The following is an 18,836-nucleotide window of genomic DNA, read 5'->3' as shown; positions in this document are numbered from 1 at the left end:
GCATTTCTCCTGAGCTCACTGTGTTCTATATAAGTCCTTAGAAAACTTAAGCAAATTTAATTTTTTTGGTTTTAAAGATTATACTGTTTTCTCTTTCCTAAGGGATTTTGCTGTAGGAATCTGTAACAAAATCAGTGAAATGATTCAAGGTATGTATTCTTCATTTGGTGTTACGAAGTGACTTAATGGTATTTATACTAATAATAGCTGCTAACATTCATTACTTACTATGTGCTAGTCACTATTCATTCATTTATTCATCCAAATAATGTTTATTAAGTGTTTTCTAAATGTCAGAACTATTCTAGGAGCTTAGGATGCAATACTACACAAAGCAGAGTCCTTGCCCTCGGGTAACCTGCATTTTAATGATGGAAGGGGTGGTAGCAATAGATGAGCCAATTTATGACATACCAGGTGCTATGGAAGAAAGGTGAGGTAAGGATAGTCCCTAGAGTCCATGGCAGGATGGAAGGGGAGATGTTTCTGTTTTATATCTCTTGATCAAGGAAGACTTCTGATCAAGTGATTCTTGAGTAAGAAATGCATATTTTTAGGGGGAAAACATTCTGACCTGGGGGAAAACTCAGGGACTCTCTTCACTCTGCTAATATGCCTCCAGTATCTTCCAACTGCGACTAAACCCAAATCCAAATTGCGTACTGTAGCCTACAAAGGCTTCCCATGTATTACCCCATTTACTCTCGTAATAGTCATAAAAGAAAGCTCTGGGGTTACAGCATTGCACAACTCTAGAGAACACGACTTCTTTTGTATTTTTCTAAATGGTGTGTCTTTGTATTGTGTAATTTGGCAGACTTGAATAGGTAATACTCTTCTTTTATGGAAAAGGAAATGGAGCCATAGTAAGATCACTTAGTTGGAGACCAAGATATAGTGATTGAGCTCTCTCCGGTTTCCCTTTATTCCTTTGTCTTCCCCCTCTACCTCCAGAAAAAGGCTGCCCTGCAGAAAGCTCTCATTAGAAGCAGCATCACTCATACATTAAGCAAGTTTTTGCTAAACATCTGCTGTATCAGACAGCATCTCAGCAGGAAACATGTCACACTTGAATTGCAGTAATTCAAATAGGGTTTAATGAAGGAGCCATTTACAAAGATGTGGGCAGAGTAAACTAGAGGGGATGATGTTGTCCTGCACTGTCTGAGCTGCAGGGGAGGGAGTGCTTATCAGAACCTGGAGTCACATCCAGAAGGCCACTTTGGAATACTGACCTTCAGGGGGATGCGACTTGATGTGACCTTGTAGAGGAGCCAAGGAATAAATACGCTGACCTGACCTGAACTTCCCATCTGCTGGGGCTCTCCACACAGACAGGGCAGATAGCAAGAGAGTTGATGAAAGCTATACAGGTAAGCCTCCTAGGATGCTGGAGGATTCTGTATAACTTGAGTGGTGCATATATATGAATATAGATACAGGCATATGTAGAAATCTATTAATGTACGTATTTAAGATTCATTTTTGTCCTTTAGTTTTATCTATACTAAATTAAAGTAAATAAACAGGAATTAGGAGGTACAGAGAGAAAGGGAGAAAAGCAATGGGGTAGGAATGGGGGTGGGCTTCCCTGGTGGCTCAGATGGTCGAGAATCCACCTGCAGTGTGGGAGACCTGGGTTCAGTCCCGAGGTTGGGAAGATCCCTTGGCGGAGGGCATGGCAATAGTGGAGGGCCCACTCCAGTGTTCTTGCCTGGAGAGTCTCCTTGGACAGAGGAGCCTAGCAGCCTAAAGTCTGTGGAGTCGCAAAGAGTTAGACATAACTGAGCAACTAAGCACAGCACAGAAATGGGGGCAAGGTGGAGGAAGATTGGAGCCCAACATACAGAAGTGGCAGGTGAGTTTGAGGAATAAATATCCTTAAATGTTAAGCTGCTTGTGTTTCTGCGAAGTAAAATTTTGAGTCTCCCTAAACATGACTTGGCAATTAAACAACAACAAAACCTTCGGTAAAGGTGTCTGTAAACACAATGAATCCTCTGACTGCTGGACTCAGAATAGGCTTGCAGAGGAGAAGGGAGGGATATGAGACAGGAGTTTGCTGTGGGGAAGCTCTTAAGTAGAGACAACACTTAGGAAACTTTACAATGATCCAGTCAGGAGATAGTGGTAGAAATGAACCAGTATGACAGCAGTGAAGGTGGGAAGACTGTCTGATTTGGTTTATATTTTGAAGATAGAAACCAACAAGATTTGTTAATAAATTTGGATGTGAATGTAAGAGAAATAAGAGAATCAGGAAAGACTCCAGGGTCTGAGAAGCTGTGATGATGGAGTTGTCATATTTTGAAATGGGGAAAGTTTTACACAGACAGTTTCATAGTAAATATCAGAAATTCTCTTTGGGCCCTGTTAAGCATAAAGTACTTCTGAGATATCCCATTGGTGATGACCAGAAGGTAATGGGACATATGCATCTGAAATTCAGGGGGTAGGAATGAGAGGGGAGGCAGTCTTTAAAAGCAAATAGCTGATTGCAGAAGCCATGGGATTATATCAGCTCACTCAGGGAAAGTACGTAGGAGAAGAAGATAATTTATTAGCAACCCCAAGGAATATCAGAAATTAAAGTGTGGATAAAAGAGGAGAATACAAAGATATTGAGAAAGGACAGCCAGAGGAAGGACAAAAACCAGGAAGAGTGAAAAAGCAAAAGCCATTGAGAAAGAGTTCAAAGATAGAATGGTCTTGCAAATGCATTCAGTAACTTAAGGATCAAAACAGCCGTAACACAGGCCTGATCTGACCCTGCACAGAGAAAACCAGGGAGTAAATACTCTGACATTCTTCTCTCTGCCATCTCCTGGGGGTGCTCTGCTTTGGCTAAATCTGAAGAGCGGCCAAAAGTACGGGAGTCAGTTGGTGTAAGCCACTGTTGGATGTTGAAATGTCATGTATTCACACTAACAGTTACTGTTATTGTTAGTGTTATTCACACTAACAGTTATTCACTGTGGCAAAAAGCACTCATCAGCAGAGATAAATTAGCTTTTGGCATATAAGTAGGACATTATGATTGACAGTTTTTTATTTACTATCACTGTTAAGCCACGCTGTAGAAGCAAAGACTTTCTGTTTATTTAGCTCCAGTGTTGACAAGAAAAGATGCTTTGGAATCAGTTCTCAATGAAATTCCAGCTGTGGATGCTGTAAAGAAAGGCAGTGCTACACAACGTTCAGAGAACTTTGCAACTGCTCCATACATAGTCGTTCACATCCTGATCTTGACTTAGTGTTGAAGGAGATAATTAAAATTGTAAATATAACAGGTTATCGCCATTGAGTTTGTGTATATGCATGTGTATATATGTTCATGAATATGTATATGTTTTGGTATGCTATGGGAAGAAAGAGGCAGCAAATATGACTGCTTTCTACTGTGCCTTTTAAGGATATTTTTTACTATCAGCCTGTAATTTAATAATCACCCCCAAATCAAGATAAATACTTTAGAAAAAACTATTGAACTTGATTACCTCTAATGTAGTATTACATAAGCATAATATATAAGCGTAATATAAATTTAAACATATACTAGTGTACTACTTGGACTTCCTGGTGGCTCAGGTGGTAAAGAATTCACCTGCAATGTGTTTTTGTTCCTTTAGTTTTATCTACACAAAATTAAAGTATATAAACAGGAATTAGGAGGTATAGGATTTCCCTGATAGCTTAGTTGGTAAATAATCCACCTGCAGTGCAAGAGACCCTGGTTCAATTCCTGGGTCAGGAAGATCCCCTGGAGAAGGGATAGGCTACCGACTCCAGTATTCTTGGCTTCCCTTATGGCTCAGCTGGTAAAGAATCCGCCTGCAGTGTCGGAGACCTGGGTTGGATCTCTGGGTTGGGAAGATCCCCTGGAGAAGGGAAAGGCTACCCACTCCAGTAGTCTGGCCTGGAGAATTCCACTGACTTTAAAGTCAATGGAGTCGCAAAGAGTTGGGACACCACTGAGCTACTTTCACTTTCACTCTCAGGAGGTACAGAGAGAAAGGGAGAAGAGCACAGGGTAGGAATCAGGGCGGGCTTCCCTGGTGGCTCAGGCAGTAGAAAATCCGCCTGCAGTGCAGGAGACCTGAGTTCAGCCCTTAGGTTGGGAAGATCCCCTGACAGAGGGCATGGCAATATTGGAGGTCCCACTCCAGAGGGTTCGATCCCTGGGTCAGGAAGATCCCCTGGAAAAGGGAATGGCAACCCACTCCAGTATTCTTGCCGGGAGAAATCCTGTAGACAGAGGAGTCTCGTGGGCTATAGTCCTTGGGATCGCAAAGAATCAGACATGACTGAGCGACTAACCATTGAGTGTGCTGTTTGCTTTTAAATAGTCATTTTGCTAATGGAATCAGCCCTTTTGAATGTGAGGTATTATCCAGGATGAGGTCAGAAATCTCTAAGTGTTCTTCCCATGTGCAGGTCTAGCCACTCCAGTAGACTTGAAGCTGAAGTTGATCCCCATTCTGCAGCATATGCACCACGACGCCATCTTGGCGTCCAGCGCGCGTCAGCTGCTACAGCAGCTGGTCACCGCCTATCCTTCCACCAGAATGGTGATTGTCTCTCTGCACACTTTCACTCTGCTTGCAGCTTCATCTCTGGTTGATACGCCCAAGCAGGTAATTTCAGTTTCCTTTAAACTTCCTTTTTCTTCAGTAAACTTGCCTTTTAAGTATTAATATGCTAAAAAAAATAAGTAAGTAACCCATAAGTTTTGATAGTATTGAGATCCCTTTCTTTGAAAGATCACAGTTTAATTTCCTTTTGCTTGTTCTTTTCCCTCTTTGTATTCACAGTATTGATTCTTGGGAGTCTTGTGAAAAAAGAGGTGGCGGTGAGGGTACAGAGCACAGCATGGAGTTGGTGTGGTAGGGAGGAAGATTTGAGTTGTATTCTCAGTGCTGATTCTTGGGAGTCTTATAAAAATTAAATGAGGTGGAGGTGAGAGTACATGGCAGAGCATGGAGTTGGTGGGTGGAAAAAGGAAGAGTTGAGTGTTTAAGGCCAGGTCTTGTCCTAGAACCTTGCAAGTTAAGTGAAGGTGTATTTTTATACAAGAGGAGAAAGGCCCGAACATGGGTACATAGCGAATAAATGACAGGGCTGTAATTTGAAATGAGCCCTATCTCAAATCTAAAAGTTTCACGAAACTACAGTGCATCCCTAACGATAATGTCAGTGATGGTGTCACTCATGGAGTAACTTCTTTCCTCTATAGATTCAGCTTTTATTGCAGTATTTGAAGAATGACCCTAGGAAAGCAGTAAAGAGACTTGCTATTCAAGATCTGAAATTACTTGCCAATAAAACACCACATACTTGGAGTAGAGAAAACATTCAGGTATGTAGAACTTCAAGCATCATTATTTTATATAGAAAAATAATATGATGTTGTCATATTACATTTCATTTTACATTTTTATGTTATTTTTGTCCTCTTAAGTGTTTGAATATGGAAGATTTCTAAGAGTATTGTTGATATTTATGGCAGAAGTTAAAACTGGCCAAGTAAATATATAAAAATTCTTTATTGTTTTCCCTTTACTTTTTTCTCAATTTTATTGAAATATAATTGACACACAGCACTGTGTAAGTTTAAGGTATATAGCAGAACGATTTAACTTAGAACATTGTAAAGTGATTATCTCAGTAAGTTTAGTGAACATCCATTTGTGTCTATCTCATATAGACACAAAGTTAAAGAAAAAATTTTTTAGATTTACTTTCTTAACTAATTTCATATATAACTTACAGCAGTGTTAATTATATTAACCATGTTGTACATCACATCCCTAGTCCTTACCTATCTTATAAATGGAAGTTTGTGCCTTTGACTGCCTTCATCCAACTGCCCTCTGCCTCTGGTAACCACAAATCTCTTTTTCTGACTGAGTCTGCATGTTCGTTTGTTTTCTTGCTTTTGATGTATAATTGAGCTATAACACTGTTAGTTCCTGTTATGCAAGGCAGTCATTTTTTCCATACATTTGAAAATGATCACCATAAGTCTAGTTGCAATGTGTCACCATACAAAGATATTACCTAGTTACTGAAAAGCTTATATCCTTTAATGTTTAGATTTGTTGTAGTTCATTAGACTTATCTCTTAGTTCCTTTTCTAATTGTCCCATAGCAGCACCATGGCTAGTTGAGAAGCCCTGTTAAGTTGTTTATTTTATTCCTGTCTCCTTTACTCAGTTTAGGGAGAATAGTTTTGGTGCTGGCTATGATTTATTAGAGAAGAGGTAAAGCTTATTTCTCCTTTTCACACAGAGGAAAAGACAGTCTTAAGTTTTCTTTTGTTAATACAAGAGAAGATCTCAATCTTTAGACTTCTAATGTTACATCTTTTATAGCATTTCTTAGGTTACATTGATGTTTAATATTTTTCTCAAGGTAGAACCCTTTTTTTTTTTTTTCCACCCATTACTGATAATGCACCACTTTTTAAAAAATGCTGCTTAAAGTGAAATGGAAAATTGTTAAATTCAATCTTTATTTTCATGGATTTTATTATTTCTTGGTATCATCATAGCTACAGTGTAACAAAAACCACTGAATTTCAGATTATGAATACTGAGCTGCTCTTTTTTTTGTTTGTTTGTTTTTTGCAATTTTCTAAACGTGTCTTGGAGAAGGCAATGGCAACCCACTCCAGTACTCTTGCCTGGAAAATCCCATGGACGGAGGAGCCTGGTGGGCTGCAGTCCATGGGGTTGCTAGGAGTCGGACATGACTGAGCGACTTCACTTTCACTTTTCACTTTCATGCATTGGAGAAGGAAATGGCAACCCACTCCAGTGTTCTTGCCTGGAGAATCCCAGGGACGGGGAAGCCTGGTGGGCTGCCGTCTATGGGGTCGCATGGAGTCGGACACGACTGAAGCGACTTAGCAGCAGCAAACATGTCTCAGTGGGCTTCCCAGGTGGCACTTGTGGTACAGAACCTGCCTGCCAATGCAGGAGACATAAGAGACGATGGTTCAATCCCTGGGTCGGGAAGATCCCTTTGGAGAAGGGATGGCTACCCACTTCAGTATTCCTGGGCTTCCTTGCTGGCTTAGCTGGTAAAGAATCCGCCTGCAATGCAGGAGACCTGGGTCCGATCCCTGGGTTGGGAAGATCCCCCCAAGGAGGAAATGGCAACCCACTCCAGTATTTTTGCCTGGAAAATCCCATGGACAGAAACGCCTGGCGGGCTACAGTCCATGAGGCCGCAAAAAGTCAGACACAACTGAGCATCTAAGCCAAACATGTTTTAATATATTATGATTGATAGTTGCAAATATCCCAAGAGATGAAGAGAGTTATTAGTATTTGCACTTAATAGATGAGCAAATTAGGATTCAGAGAGACTTAATATGGTTAAGAGAGCTTCTTAAGAGGGCTTAATTAAGAATTTAATTAAGAGAGCTCTGTCCTCTGGTGCCTTTTTCCTACTAAACAGGAAGAGAATGTGCTCGGCCACTTTAGGGAACCAGACCCAGTGAAAGCACTGTATTATTATTCCATCTCATTTCTTTCCTTATTGTGAATAAATCACACACACACTTGTAGAATGTATATTTAATAGTTTAAATAATAATTGTAAGTCAGCGCATGTAGTCTCCATCAGCTAGAAATAGAACACTGCAAAAATCACAGGACCCTGCTTCCTCTTCTCACATGCTTCTCCCTGATCAGAGCCTTAATACCGCCCAAAGGAAACCACTCTTGACTTTTGTGATAGTCACTTTTTGCTCTTCATAGTTTTACCATCTATGCCTCCCTAAAAATACACTGTTTAGTTTTGCGTTTACTGCTTTTGCTCAACATTGTACTGATGAGACTCGTCCATGTGGCTGCATGTTTTTTCCTTTCATTGCTATTCCCGTGTCCCTTGATGGCATTGGGGGATTGGGTCTAGTACTCCCTACTGGATACCGAAGTCCTCAGATGCTCAAGTTCTTTGTATAAAATGAAGCAGTTTTTGCATATACCTATGTATATCCTCCTATATACCTTTAATCTCTAGATTACTTATAATACCTAATACAATGTAAATACTATGTAAGTAGCTGTAAATAAAATCTAAATTCAGTGTAAATAGTTGCCCTTTCCATGCTCTGAAACGGTTAAGAGCTTTGACATAAAAATTTTCTGTCTTGAGGGTATAGCTTTATAAGGGCCATAAATCGGTCTGAACCTGGGCCTTCTTCCAGGGATAGCATTTTGAGAATATTTCCTATTCCTTACATGGTTGTTACCCTGTTGAGGTTTTCTAGCTCTTCTTGAATCAGTCTTGATAATTTTTTTTCATGTAATTTTTTTTGCAGATTCATTAGTATCAACAAAAGGAGAACCTTTATAATTTGTAATATGTCTATATTTAAAATTTTATCTTTGTTTTATTCTTACTATTGTGTTTATGTTTCCCTTTTCTTTATTAAACTTGTCAGCAGCATGGCTTTCTTGCGCTTCAAGTGGTTGGTACATTTATTTTTATTCTTCTGTTTAATAATGGAAGCACTTAAGGCTATTAATTTTCATCTCAGTGCAGGTTGCCACATTCCATAAATTGCAACTTTTAGTGTTCCCTTTGCCATTAACGAGAAGTACACTTTTAAAGTCAGATTTACTGTGGTGTCATTTACTCACTGAAACTTTTCCAGGTATCCAGTTCTAGATATGCAGTTTGTTTCGATAAATCTATACAGTTGTGTAACCACCACCACAGTTGTGATGTAGAACATTTTTCAGTCACTCCAAAAAGTTTCTTCAGGCCCCTCTGTAGTCAGTTTTTCGCCTAACTCCTGACTCCCACTGACCAGATTTCTAGCCCTGTGAGTTTGCCTTTCCAAAATCTAAATGGATTTATATAATTTGTAGCCTTTGGGGTATGGTTTCTTTGGCCTAGCATAATGCTTAACATCATTCATCCATATTGTTACATGAATAATTAGTTCATTCCTTTTTACTGCCCACTCCAGTGTTCTTGCCTGGAAAATCCCAGGGACGGGGGAGCCTGGTGAGCTGCCGTCTATGGGGTCGCACAGAGTCGGACACGACTGAAGCGACTTAGCAGCAGCAGCAGTATCCCAGTATGTGAACCACAGTTTATCTGTTCACAACTTGATGGACATTTAAACTGTTTCCAGGTTTTTTTTTCTATTATAAATAGAATTCCTGTTGTACAGACCTTTATAGGACATTATTTGAGTGAATACCTAGAAGTGGAATTTCCAGGTTGTGTGGTAAATCTGTGTTTAACTTTGTAAGAAACTGCCAAATTGTTTCCTGGAATAGCTGTACTATTTGGCGTAGTCACCGGCAGTGTCTGAGTTGCGGTTCTGTATCCTTGCTTGCACTTTCTATTGTATGGTTCTGTAGTTGTAGCCTTTTGAATAATTGTGTAGTGCTATCCCATTGTGGCTTTAATTTGCATTTCCCTAGTGACAAGCGTGTTCAACCTTTTAGGCTTGTCATCACCAGATCTCTTCTTTGGTGAAGTGCGTATTCTAATCTTTTATGCTTTTTTTTTTTTTTTAAGTTTTCTTCTTGTTTCTGAGTTCTCTCTATGTTCTAGATACAAATTCTTTATCAGATGTATATTTTGCAAATATTTCCTGCCAGTATGTGCCTTTAATGCAGTGCCTTTTAAATTTTTTTATTGTGGTAAAAGTCACATAATATAAAACCTACTATTTTAACTGAATTTAACTGTACAGTTCAGTGGCACTAAGTACATTCACACTTTTGTGCAACTATCACAATCATCCATCTCCTAAAGTTTTCACCTTTGTAACTGGATCTCTAATATAATAAGTATTTTTTGAAGATTTTTGTTTTCATGAAATCTAATTTATCATTTTTCATTCCTTTTGGGGATTTATTTTTGAGTTTTATCTAGGAAGTCTTTATCTAACCCAAAGTCACAAAGATTTTATCATATATTCTCTTCTAGAAATTTTATAGTTTTAAGTTTCATATTTAACTCTATGTAGTCCGTTTTGAGTTGACTGTTGTGCAGTGTAGCAGACCTGGGTTTGTTCCCTGTGTCAGGAATATCCCCTGGGTCCCCTGGAGAAGGGAATGGCTACCCACTCCAGCATTCTCGCCTGGAGAATTCCATGGACAGATGAGTCTGGCAGGCTACAGTCCATGGGGTCGCAAAGAGTCAGACACGATGGAGCGACTAACACTTTCACTTTTCATCACGTACGGTGCAAGGTAGGAATCAAGATGTGTTTGGATAGCCGTGTGTTCCAGCACAATTTGTTGAAAAGACTGTGCTTCCTCTTTCAGTTACCTCAGCATCTTTGTTGAAAATCAGTTGACCTTATCTGCATAGATCTATTTCTGGATTCCAATCTGTTCACACAATTCTGATTTCTGTAGCTTGAAATCTATGTCTTGAAATCAGGTGGTGTGGGTCCTCTAGTCTTTGTATTTCTTCTTTATTTTGGAAGTTGTAGGTCTTTTGCCTTTCCTTGCCTTGCCTTGAATCAATTTGTCAGTTTCTGCAAAAAGTCTGCTAGGATTCTGATCGACATTTGCATCTACAGATCAATTTGGAGAGAGTTAACATCTTCATTGTGCTGAGTTTTCTATGAACATGGCACATCTCTCCATTTATGTAGAGCTTCCTCTGTTCTCATCAGTGGTTTTTAGTTTTCAGCATACAAATTTTGCACATATTCTGTATGGTGTTCCTAGGTATCTCATGGTTTTTGGTTATATCCTCAGGTTCCACATCTACAGATTCAACCAACCCCAGACTCAAAAGTATGAAAGAAAAAAAATCCCAAAAAGTCCCCAAAAGCAAAACTTGAACGTGCCACCTACAAATTTGCCAGCAACTATTCACATAGCATTTACATTGTATTAGGTATTGTAAGTAATCGAAAGATGATGTAAAATGTATGGGAAGATGTGCACAGGCAACTTACATGCAAACACACCACTTTAGAGAAGGGACTTGAGCATCTGAAGACTTTGGTATCCGCAGCAGCGCAGAGGGTCTTGGAACCCCTGCAGATACTGAAGGTTGACTGTATTTTAAATCATTTCGTTCTTTTAATTTCCTTGAGAGCCGTTTTGATTTCCCCTTTGGCATGGAATTAGTTTTGGTTTGCATCCATTGTCTCATATAGATAAAAAGAAAAACAAAAAAATTTTTTTTTTGCTTGTGAGGGTAACTCTTAGGATTTCCTCTAACAGTTTTCCTATGTGTCACGCAGCGGTGTTAGCTACAGTCACCATGGTGTGCATTATACCCCTAGTACTTACTTTTCTTATAACTGGAAGTTTCTGTTTTTAAAGTGATAAGCTTTTTATATTTGTTGATGGAATTTTTGTTGTTGCTAACCTCTTGTTCAGTTCAGTTGCTCAGTTGTGTCCGACTCTGCGACCCCATGGACTGCAGCACGCCAGGCCTCCCTGTCCATCACCAGCTCCCGGAGTTTACTCGAACTCATGTCCATTATTAATTCCTAATTTTAAAGTTTCTTTGCAGCCCAGTGTAGGGTCACTTTTTATAAACAGTTCATGGAATTTGAAAAGAAGGTATATTTTCTATATAATGTAATATATTAAATAATATAGATAAGTATATAATATATATGTATTATGTATTGATGTTATATATTATTAACATTTATTTCAGTATAAAACCGTATGAAATCTGTATAGTCAGATTTACCTCTTTGGACTTACTCTGAATCTTTTTTAGTAGTACAACATGACTTATTTACAGCTCTTGATGTAACTTCCTTCCTCTTAGACTGTTTATAACGTGTCCTTTTTGTGTCTTTTGTTTCATTACTTTGCTTTGTTATTTTGATCAGGTTTTCTTTGTTTATTCTCTAGTGAATTAAAGAGACTTTGACATGGTAATTAAACATTATTCTTACTCTGCCTACCTCTATACTTAATATATTAATGTAAGAACTTGTGTATCTCTATTCAGAATGAAAAGTATGTTTCGTTGTTGCAAATTTTGGCAGGCTTAAGTACTCTTTTCTACTTCCCTTCATTCCTGCCCCTTCTCTTTTGTGTTAAGATAATCTGGAACGTAAATACCAGTTACTGTTTTTTCTTTAATACTATGTAATTTCTTTTTTGTAGTAAATTTTTTCATAATATTTCCATTGAATTTCACAACCACACGAATGGTCACTTAAGTGTTAACTGTTTTGTTGATTTCACAGCTTACTAGTATTTCTTCAGTATACCCCATGTTCTCTGGAGTTTTTTGTTCTGATTTATCTCTTTCTTGTGGCTTTTTCATTAGTTGTTTTTAATTGAAAATATGTATTTTTGAATATTTGTCTCTCCCACAAGGAATTTTTTCCTGAAACCTGATTTTAATTAAATGGATATGATCAAATGATCATTTTTTTCAAAGTGTGGTGTATTTTTTGAAAATATTAAAATATAGCAGGAGAATGTTCTAATGATTTAATCTTTACAGAGTAATAGCTTGTTGATTTCAAATTTGAATTTTGCTCTTAGTCACCAAAAATAATTATTTTTCTTCTAGGTCTCCCTCTTCTTTCTTCATTCTTTCCTTCTTTTCTTCCTCTGAGCCAGTCTTAGCTCTTGAAATACCAAGCTCTCAAAAAAACTTGATTTTTGAGTTTTGGTATTTCCAATGCAAATTTAATCTATTCTATTGCTACTTTTGCTGGTGTGTTGGTAGGTATTATAATTTCCACCTGTAATCAAATATTCCAGCTTTAAAAGAAGTACCTTCATTCTCAATGTTTTAAAAACCTGAAGGAAGGAAGAGCTTAAAATCAAGGCCCAAGAATAGTGTATTCTTGTTAAGGTTGTCAGAAATAATTTCGTAGGAACAAAGATAGTTTTTCACATGTTTATATTTTTCTTTGGATTTAAAAAATTTTATTTTTAATTGGAGGATAATTCACTTTACAATATTGTGTTAATCTCTGCCACGTGAAAAGTGAAAGTGTTAGTTGCTCAGTTGTGTCCCACTCTTTGCAACGCCATGGACTGCACATATGATAGGGAGGGAGGGGAGGACAGGGAAGCCTGGTGTGCTGCAGCCCGCGGGGTTGCAAAGAGTGGGACACAACTGAGCGACTGAACGACAGCAGTGTCTTTGACACAGTACGTGTATTTTTAATTGAAGTGTAGTTGACATGCAATGTTATGTTCGTTTCAAATGTATCCCGGTGATTCAACATTTAAATACTTTATGAAAGGATCATCACGATAAATCTGATAACCATTTGTCCTCATTCAGGCTTACTGTAGTGTATTCACCAGATTTCTTATGCCGTACCTCACATGCCGTGACTTTTTTTTTTAATGACTGGAAGTTTGTACCTCTTAATCCCCTTCACAGAGTATTTTTCATGTGGCATGTCTCTTTAAGGATTATAAACTGCCATGCCTTTCTAGAACACATCCCTGGTGGCCAGTCCCATACCAGAGTAGAGGAGAAGCCCCCACTTAGGAGCTGACCCAGAAAACAGTAAATCAGGACAGAGCCTCAGTTGAGCAGTGAGTTAAACCAGCCTAGAGAGAGAGAAATCCAGACCAGATAGTCATTGACAGTAACAGTGGTGGTGTGTGAGAAAGGGGGCCTTCATTTGAAGAATTAGATTTTTCCTTTTGGTTGATATGAAAAACAGTCCTGGTAAGAACAATTTTTTAATAGGTAACATCCTTGAAACAGAGACTTTACCAGAGTTTATCATTGAAATATGACTAATGTGCTGTCTCTAGGGAGCTTTGATGAGCTCAGTTAATTACTACTTTGAATTAATTGGACCTTTAAGACCAGTATGTCATTACAGAGAGCCTTTTAGAAATCCAGTACTGTGCAAAGTGACACTAATTAGAAGATGACATTGTAAATAATTCTAATAAGATCTTCTAATGTTTTGTTCAATTTTTTAAATGATAATTTTTCTTCTTTAAAACTTTTAGTATCATCTTACATAACATGTCTCTCTTACCTTCTTGATTATCCCAAAAGGTTAATCGTTCTCTTATACATAGAGCACGTCATAATATATAATTTTGAATTTGCGTAAATACAGGACATAGCCTCTGGGGCTATTTGATTGAGAATTTTATTCCTAGATACAAACAGTACAAGGCAAACCAGTTAAGGCAATAAAAAGTGGATAAGTGGAAGTGGTCTCAGTATTTGAATAAATAAGTTATAACTGTAATGTACCTAATAACAATCACCGTTTTTAAAAAAAGCTTTCTTTTGAACTTCAAAAAAGCATCTCTATCTGCTTATATTTCTTCATCCCCTACTCTGTCGGTAACACACTTGGGTATAATTCTGTCCCCTTACTCCTTTGCTTAGTTACTTAAAAGATCACCAGTGTTCTTCTTAATGCTAAACCCAGAGCTTTTTCTGCCTTGCCCCTCTTTCCTTTGGGTCCGTATGACACCATCAGCCTCTCTCGTCTCTGGCTTCTTTGGGCCTCACTGTCCTCACTTGCTTTTCCCACTCTCTGAACTGCAGCTTCTCGGGATTCTTCACTGCTCCCTTTCCTCAGAGTTGAAGTTTTTGAGTTGAGTTCGTCTACATGCTTTCTTCCATTTACTCTCTGCCTCCCTTAACCTCAGCCGCTACATCCTCTAACAATTGAGCCCACTTATCTGAGCTCAGTTGCTCTCCAGCACAGTAGCTTAAAGAGGCTGTGAGTGCTCTTTTGTCTCTTGGTAGCTGTTTGATCTTACAGATGATATATGTCACCTCCTCTTATATTTTAAATTTCACTTCCTTTCTTTTAATGCCAATACACTCATGTGTCAAAATTCAGATGCTCTAAAAGGCTATCTGGACTTCCCAGGTGGCTAGTGATAAAGAATTTACCTGCCAGTGTAGGAGACGCAGGAAACGCAAGATTGATCCCTGGGTCTGCAAGATCCCCTGGGGGAAAATGGCAACTCATTCAGTTTTTTGCCTGGAGAATCTCATGGACAGAGGAGCCTGGCAGGCTACAATCCATGGGGTTGCAAAGAGTCAGACATGACTGAGCACAGCACACAGCAGTAGCAAAAGGCTATATATATAGTAAAGTATTTCCCACCTTTCTGCCATCTAGTCAGCTCCTTTGCCCGGTGGCAACCAGTGTCTAATTTCTTATATGTTTTTCCAGAGATATATAAATTCTGTGTAAATCTTTACCCCCATTTTACAGACAAAGAAGTTGAGACTCAAAGATTTCAATAATTGGCTCAGATCACGGAGATGGTAAGTGGCAGAGCCAGAATTCTAATGCAAGTCTTCCAGTTAAAAATCTGCTGCATCTCATATTCCAAATGCCCGGTGGATATTGCTTTTTGTATTTCAAATCTCCTCCTATTTTCTGTTCTTACGCAAACATTCATTTATCGACATAAATTCTTAAGTCTTTGTAAATGGAATCAACATTCTCTGGTCATCAGTTTTTAAATGTTGTAATAATAATTTAATCCTTATTCATTCCCTCATGTACAGTCTCCTTCCAAGTGTCTCTCATATTCATCCTCTATTCTCCACTCCTGCCACTGGGTTCTAGCTCAGGCCATCACCAGTAAATGATTCACTGGATTACTGCCATAAACTACAGGATGGCTCCTTAGCTCTCAACTTTCTTTGTTAACTTGTTCTGTTTACCACTGCCAGAATAATCTTCCCATCACTTTAGATGACTTTATTCCTCTCCAGTGGCTTCATTTTTTCTTTCTCATCCTGTTTAAATTATTCTGCCTAACTTTTCAGCGCTCTCTAATCTGGCCTAATCTTCCCTACTCAGTATTTCTCTCTCTTAGCCTTCATCCTTTTTACATACATCTCCTCTTACCACAAAGAAGCACTTCATATTCTGGCCTTACTGACCCAGTTCTTTTTTATATCACCTAGACTGGCTTCCCTTCCATTACCAAAACCTACTTTGTGTTTCAAGTCCATTTCTTTGCTTTCCACAGTAGTGTTTGCTGCTGATGGTGTTTTGTTATTAACTAAGTTTTTCTTTCAATTGAAAAAGTATTGCATGCACATGATACATATATTTTAAAAAAGCAGTTCATAGGTGCACAGTGAGCAAAATATAAGCGTCTTCCATCTCTTCCCTCAGGTGTCCTCTGTAGAGGTGATCACTGTTACTAGTTTCTTAGGCATCCATCCTTCCTGAATTTCTTCATCCACATGCAAGCATGTGTATGTCCCATCTTTTTTCTGTACAAATGAAAATAATACTCTATCATGTTAAGAATTTTTTATCACTTAAGAGTATATCTTGGAGAACATCTCATATTAGCACACAGATCTACTGCATTCTTTTACCAGCTATGTAGTACTCTCTCTTTATTCCCAGTACTCCATCAATGAAAGTTAGAGTTGCTTCCAGTATTTTTACTGCTGCTCTTTATATTGCTACATTGACTAGTTTGTTTAAAAGAAAAAAAAAGTTGCCTCTGTGGACATAAATTTCCAAAAGAGGAATTTAAGTGCTGGAAAATGTTTTGTATTTAATGCCAGTTACCAATCAATGAGATTGACACCCTTTGCCTTTCTATCAGGGCTTCCCAGGTGGCTCAGTGGTGAAGAAACTGCCTGCCAGTGCCGGAGATGGGGATCATTTGATCATTTGATTCCTGGGTCATTAAGATCCCCTGGAGTAGGAAATGGCAAGCCAGTCCAGTATTCTTGCCTGGGAAATCCCAGTGGGCTACAGTCCATAGGCTCACACACAGTTGGACATGACTTAGCAGCTGAGCACACACACATGCACCTTTCTGTCAACAGTGTGGTAGAGTGCCTGTTTCCCCATACTCTTTTCAGTGTTATGTATTATTAAATTTCAATCTTGGCCAATCAGATTGGTGAAAAACAACTCTAACTTTAATTTAAAATTTCAAATTATGAATGAAATTTTAAAATATTTGTATAAATTTTTTCTGTGAACTACTGATTTTTCTTTTTGTTTGCCTATTTATTAGTAAGAACTTTAATACAAAGATTGTTGGACCTCTGTTGACTTTACATGATACGAATTTTTCTTCCAGTTTTGTCAATTATCATTTTATGTTTTCTTTTCCCTTGTTAACTCTTTGTACTTTTTAGTTTCTTTTGATTTGCCATAAAAAAAGAAAAAAATCAAGTTTTTTTTTTTCCAGGTGACTGGCCAGTTAACCTTGAACTGTTTATTACCTGGTCTCTCTGATTTGAAATACCATTATCATATATTAAATTCTTTGTGTAATTGAATCTGTTTCTGGGACCAGTTCTCTTTTGGTTTCTATGAAATAGGAAAAATTTATTTTATTTCTTCAAATTTATCATATATTTTAATGTTTGATAGGGCTTGTTTTGTCTGTCATTATACTTTGTCAGAATGTTCTGCATATTTTCTCGTTTTTATTTTTCCATATGATCTTTAGATAAAGGTTATCTAAGTTCTCCCCTCCCCCCAAGATTTTGTTGACATTTTTACTGGGGTCATATTAAATTTATTGTTTAACTCTTTGTGAAATTTAATTTTTTATTGTTTCCCTAGTCTTTCAGTTTTGTTCATCTTCTGAAACTTTGAGAGAGAATGGGAATTAGTTTAACAGGACAGTTATTTGACCATATGTATATTGTTATAGAGTCATGAGAGTAAATATCCAGGATGAGCCAACAGTCACTATGCTAGCCAACGGTCACTAACATATTCAGGGTTAACTGCAGTGAGAGAAAAACTAGCACCTTGATTTTAGTAATACATCAGAGCACCTAGGTAAGGAGTAGAGGAAGTGACCTGAAATGGAGAAGAACAGAGAGACAGCCCACTCACTTATTAGCTAGATAGAATGCTACACTCTCAATTATTTTAAATATATATATGTGTGTATATATATACACACACACACATATTCATTTATGTTCAGCTAATACTCATATCTCTTAGATAAGGTAAATATGTTGGAACTTCTGCTTGTGAGAAGTAAGCAGTACATAACTGATAATAACCTTAATAAAAAGTTTATCATGACTTTTTTTAACAGACTGTATTTTTTCAAACATGTATAGATTTACAGAAAAATGGAGAAGGTAGTACAGAGAACTCCCACATACCCACAACCAGTTTCCCCAGTTATTAATGTTTTACATGAGTATAGTAGGTTTGTTAAAAATCAGTGAATCAAAAAAGAAAAGAAAAAAAAAATCAGTGAATCAGTATTGAAACATTATTATTATTAACCAAAGCTCATACTCTGTTCTGACCTCTTCAGCTTTTACCCAGTGTCTTTTTTTGTTGCTGTTGTTCCAGATCCATCTAGGATACAACATTATATTTAGCTAACATATCTCCTTAGGTTCCTCTTGGCTGTGGCAAGTTTGACTGAAGTATTTTCTTGTGGAAGAAAGATACAGTTTCTCTGAAAGCTGGAACATTCACAATGAGTAGACAGTTTTAAGGCGTATGGATGTTTTAACTTACGTGTTCCTTTCTCTTCTGCGTTTCAGGCACTCTGTGAATGTGCCCTGCAGACTCCTTATGACAGCTTGAAACTCGGGATGCTGTCGGTCCTTGCCACGCTGTCAGGGACCATCGCCGTCAAACATTACTTCAGCATAGCTTCGGGTAAAGAGAAGAAAGATGATATATGGATAACATGCTAATCTTTTATTCATGTCATGTTTATATTTCAATTTAAAGCTTTAGAATCAAGAAAGGTTTTAGTTTCTTACTGTTACATGTTAGTAATTTCTTAAAAAATGATTTCTTAAGTAATTCCTAAAATAATAAAATCTTGCATCCTTGATCTTAACTCAAGGCTATAGTTTTTCTGGATTTGCCTTTTTTTGCATTGTTATGTGGATGA

At 37.9% G+C, this 18,836-nt stretch overlaps 1 protein-coding gene across 1 annotated transcript in view; it reads left to right on the top strand.

Moving 5' to 3' along the window:
• The window catches only part of INTS7 (integrator complex subunit 7), an 83,061-nt gene that overhangs the window by 26,862 nt on the left and 37,363 nt on the right, over positions 1-18,836 (top strand). The window contains exons 5-8 of the mRNA XM_005888558.3: positions 103-149; positions 4,435-4,634; positions 5,234-5,356; positions 18,478-18,595. Coding sequence (XP_005888620.1) covers positions 103-149; positions 4,435-4,634; positions 5,234-5,356; positions 18,478-18,595 — 488 coding nt within the window. The remainder of the gene's footprint in view (positions 1-102; positions 150-4,434; positions 4,635-5,233; positions 5,357-18,477; positions 18,596-18,836) is intronic.

This window comes from Bos mutus, chromosome 16 (assembly GCF_027580195.1).
Source record: "Bos mutus isolate GX-2022 chromosome 16, NWIPB_WYAK_1.1, whole genome shotgun sequence".
NCBI classification, from domain to species: domain Eukaryota; kingdom Metazoa; phylum Chordata; class Mammalia; order Artiodactyla; family Bovidae; genus Bos; species Bos mutus.
This window is presented reverse-complemented; position numbering and strand designations above follow the sequence as displayed.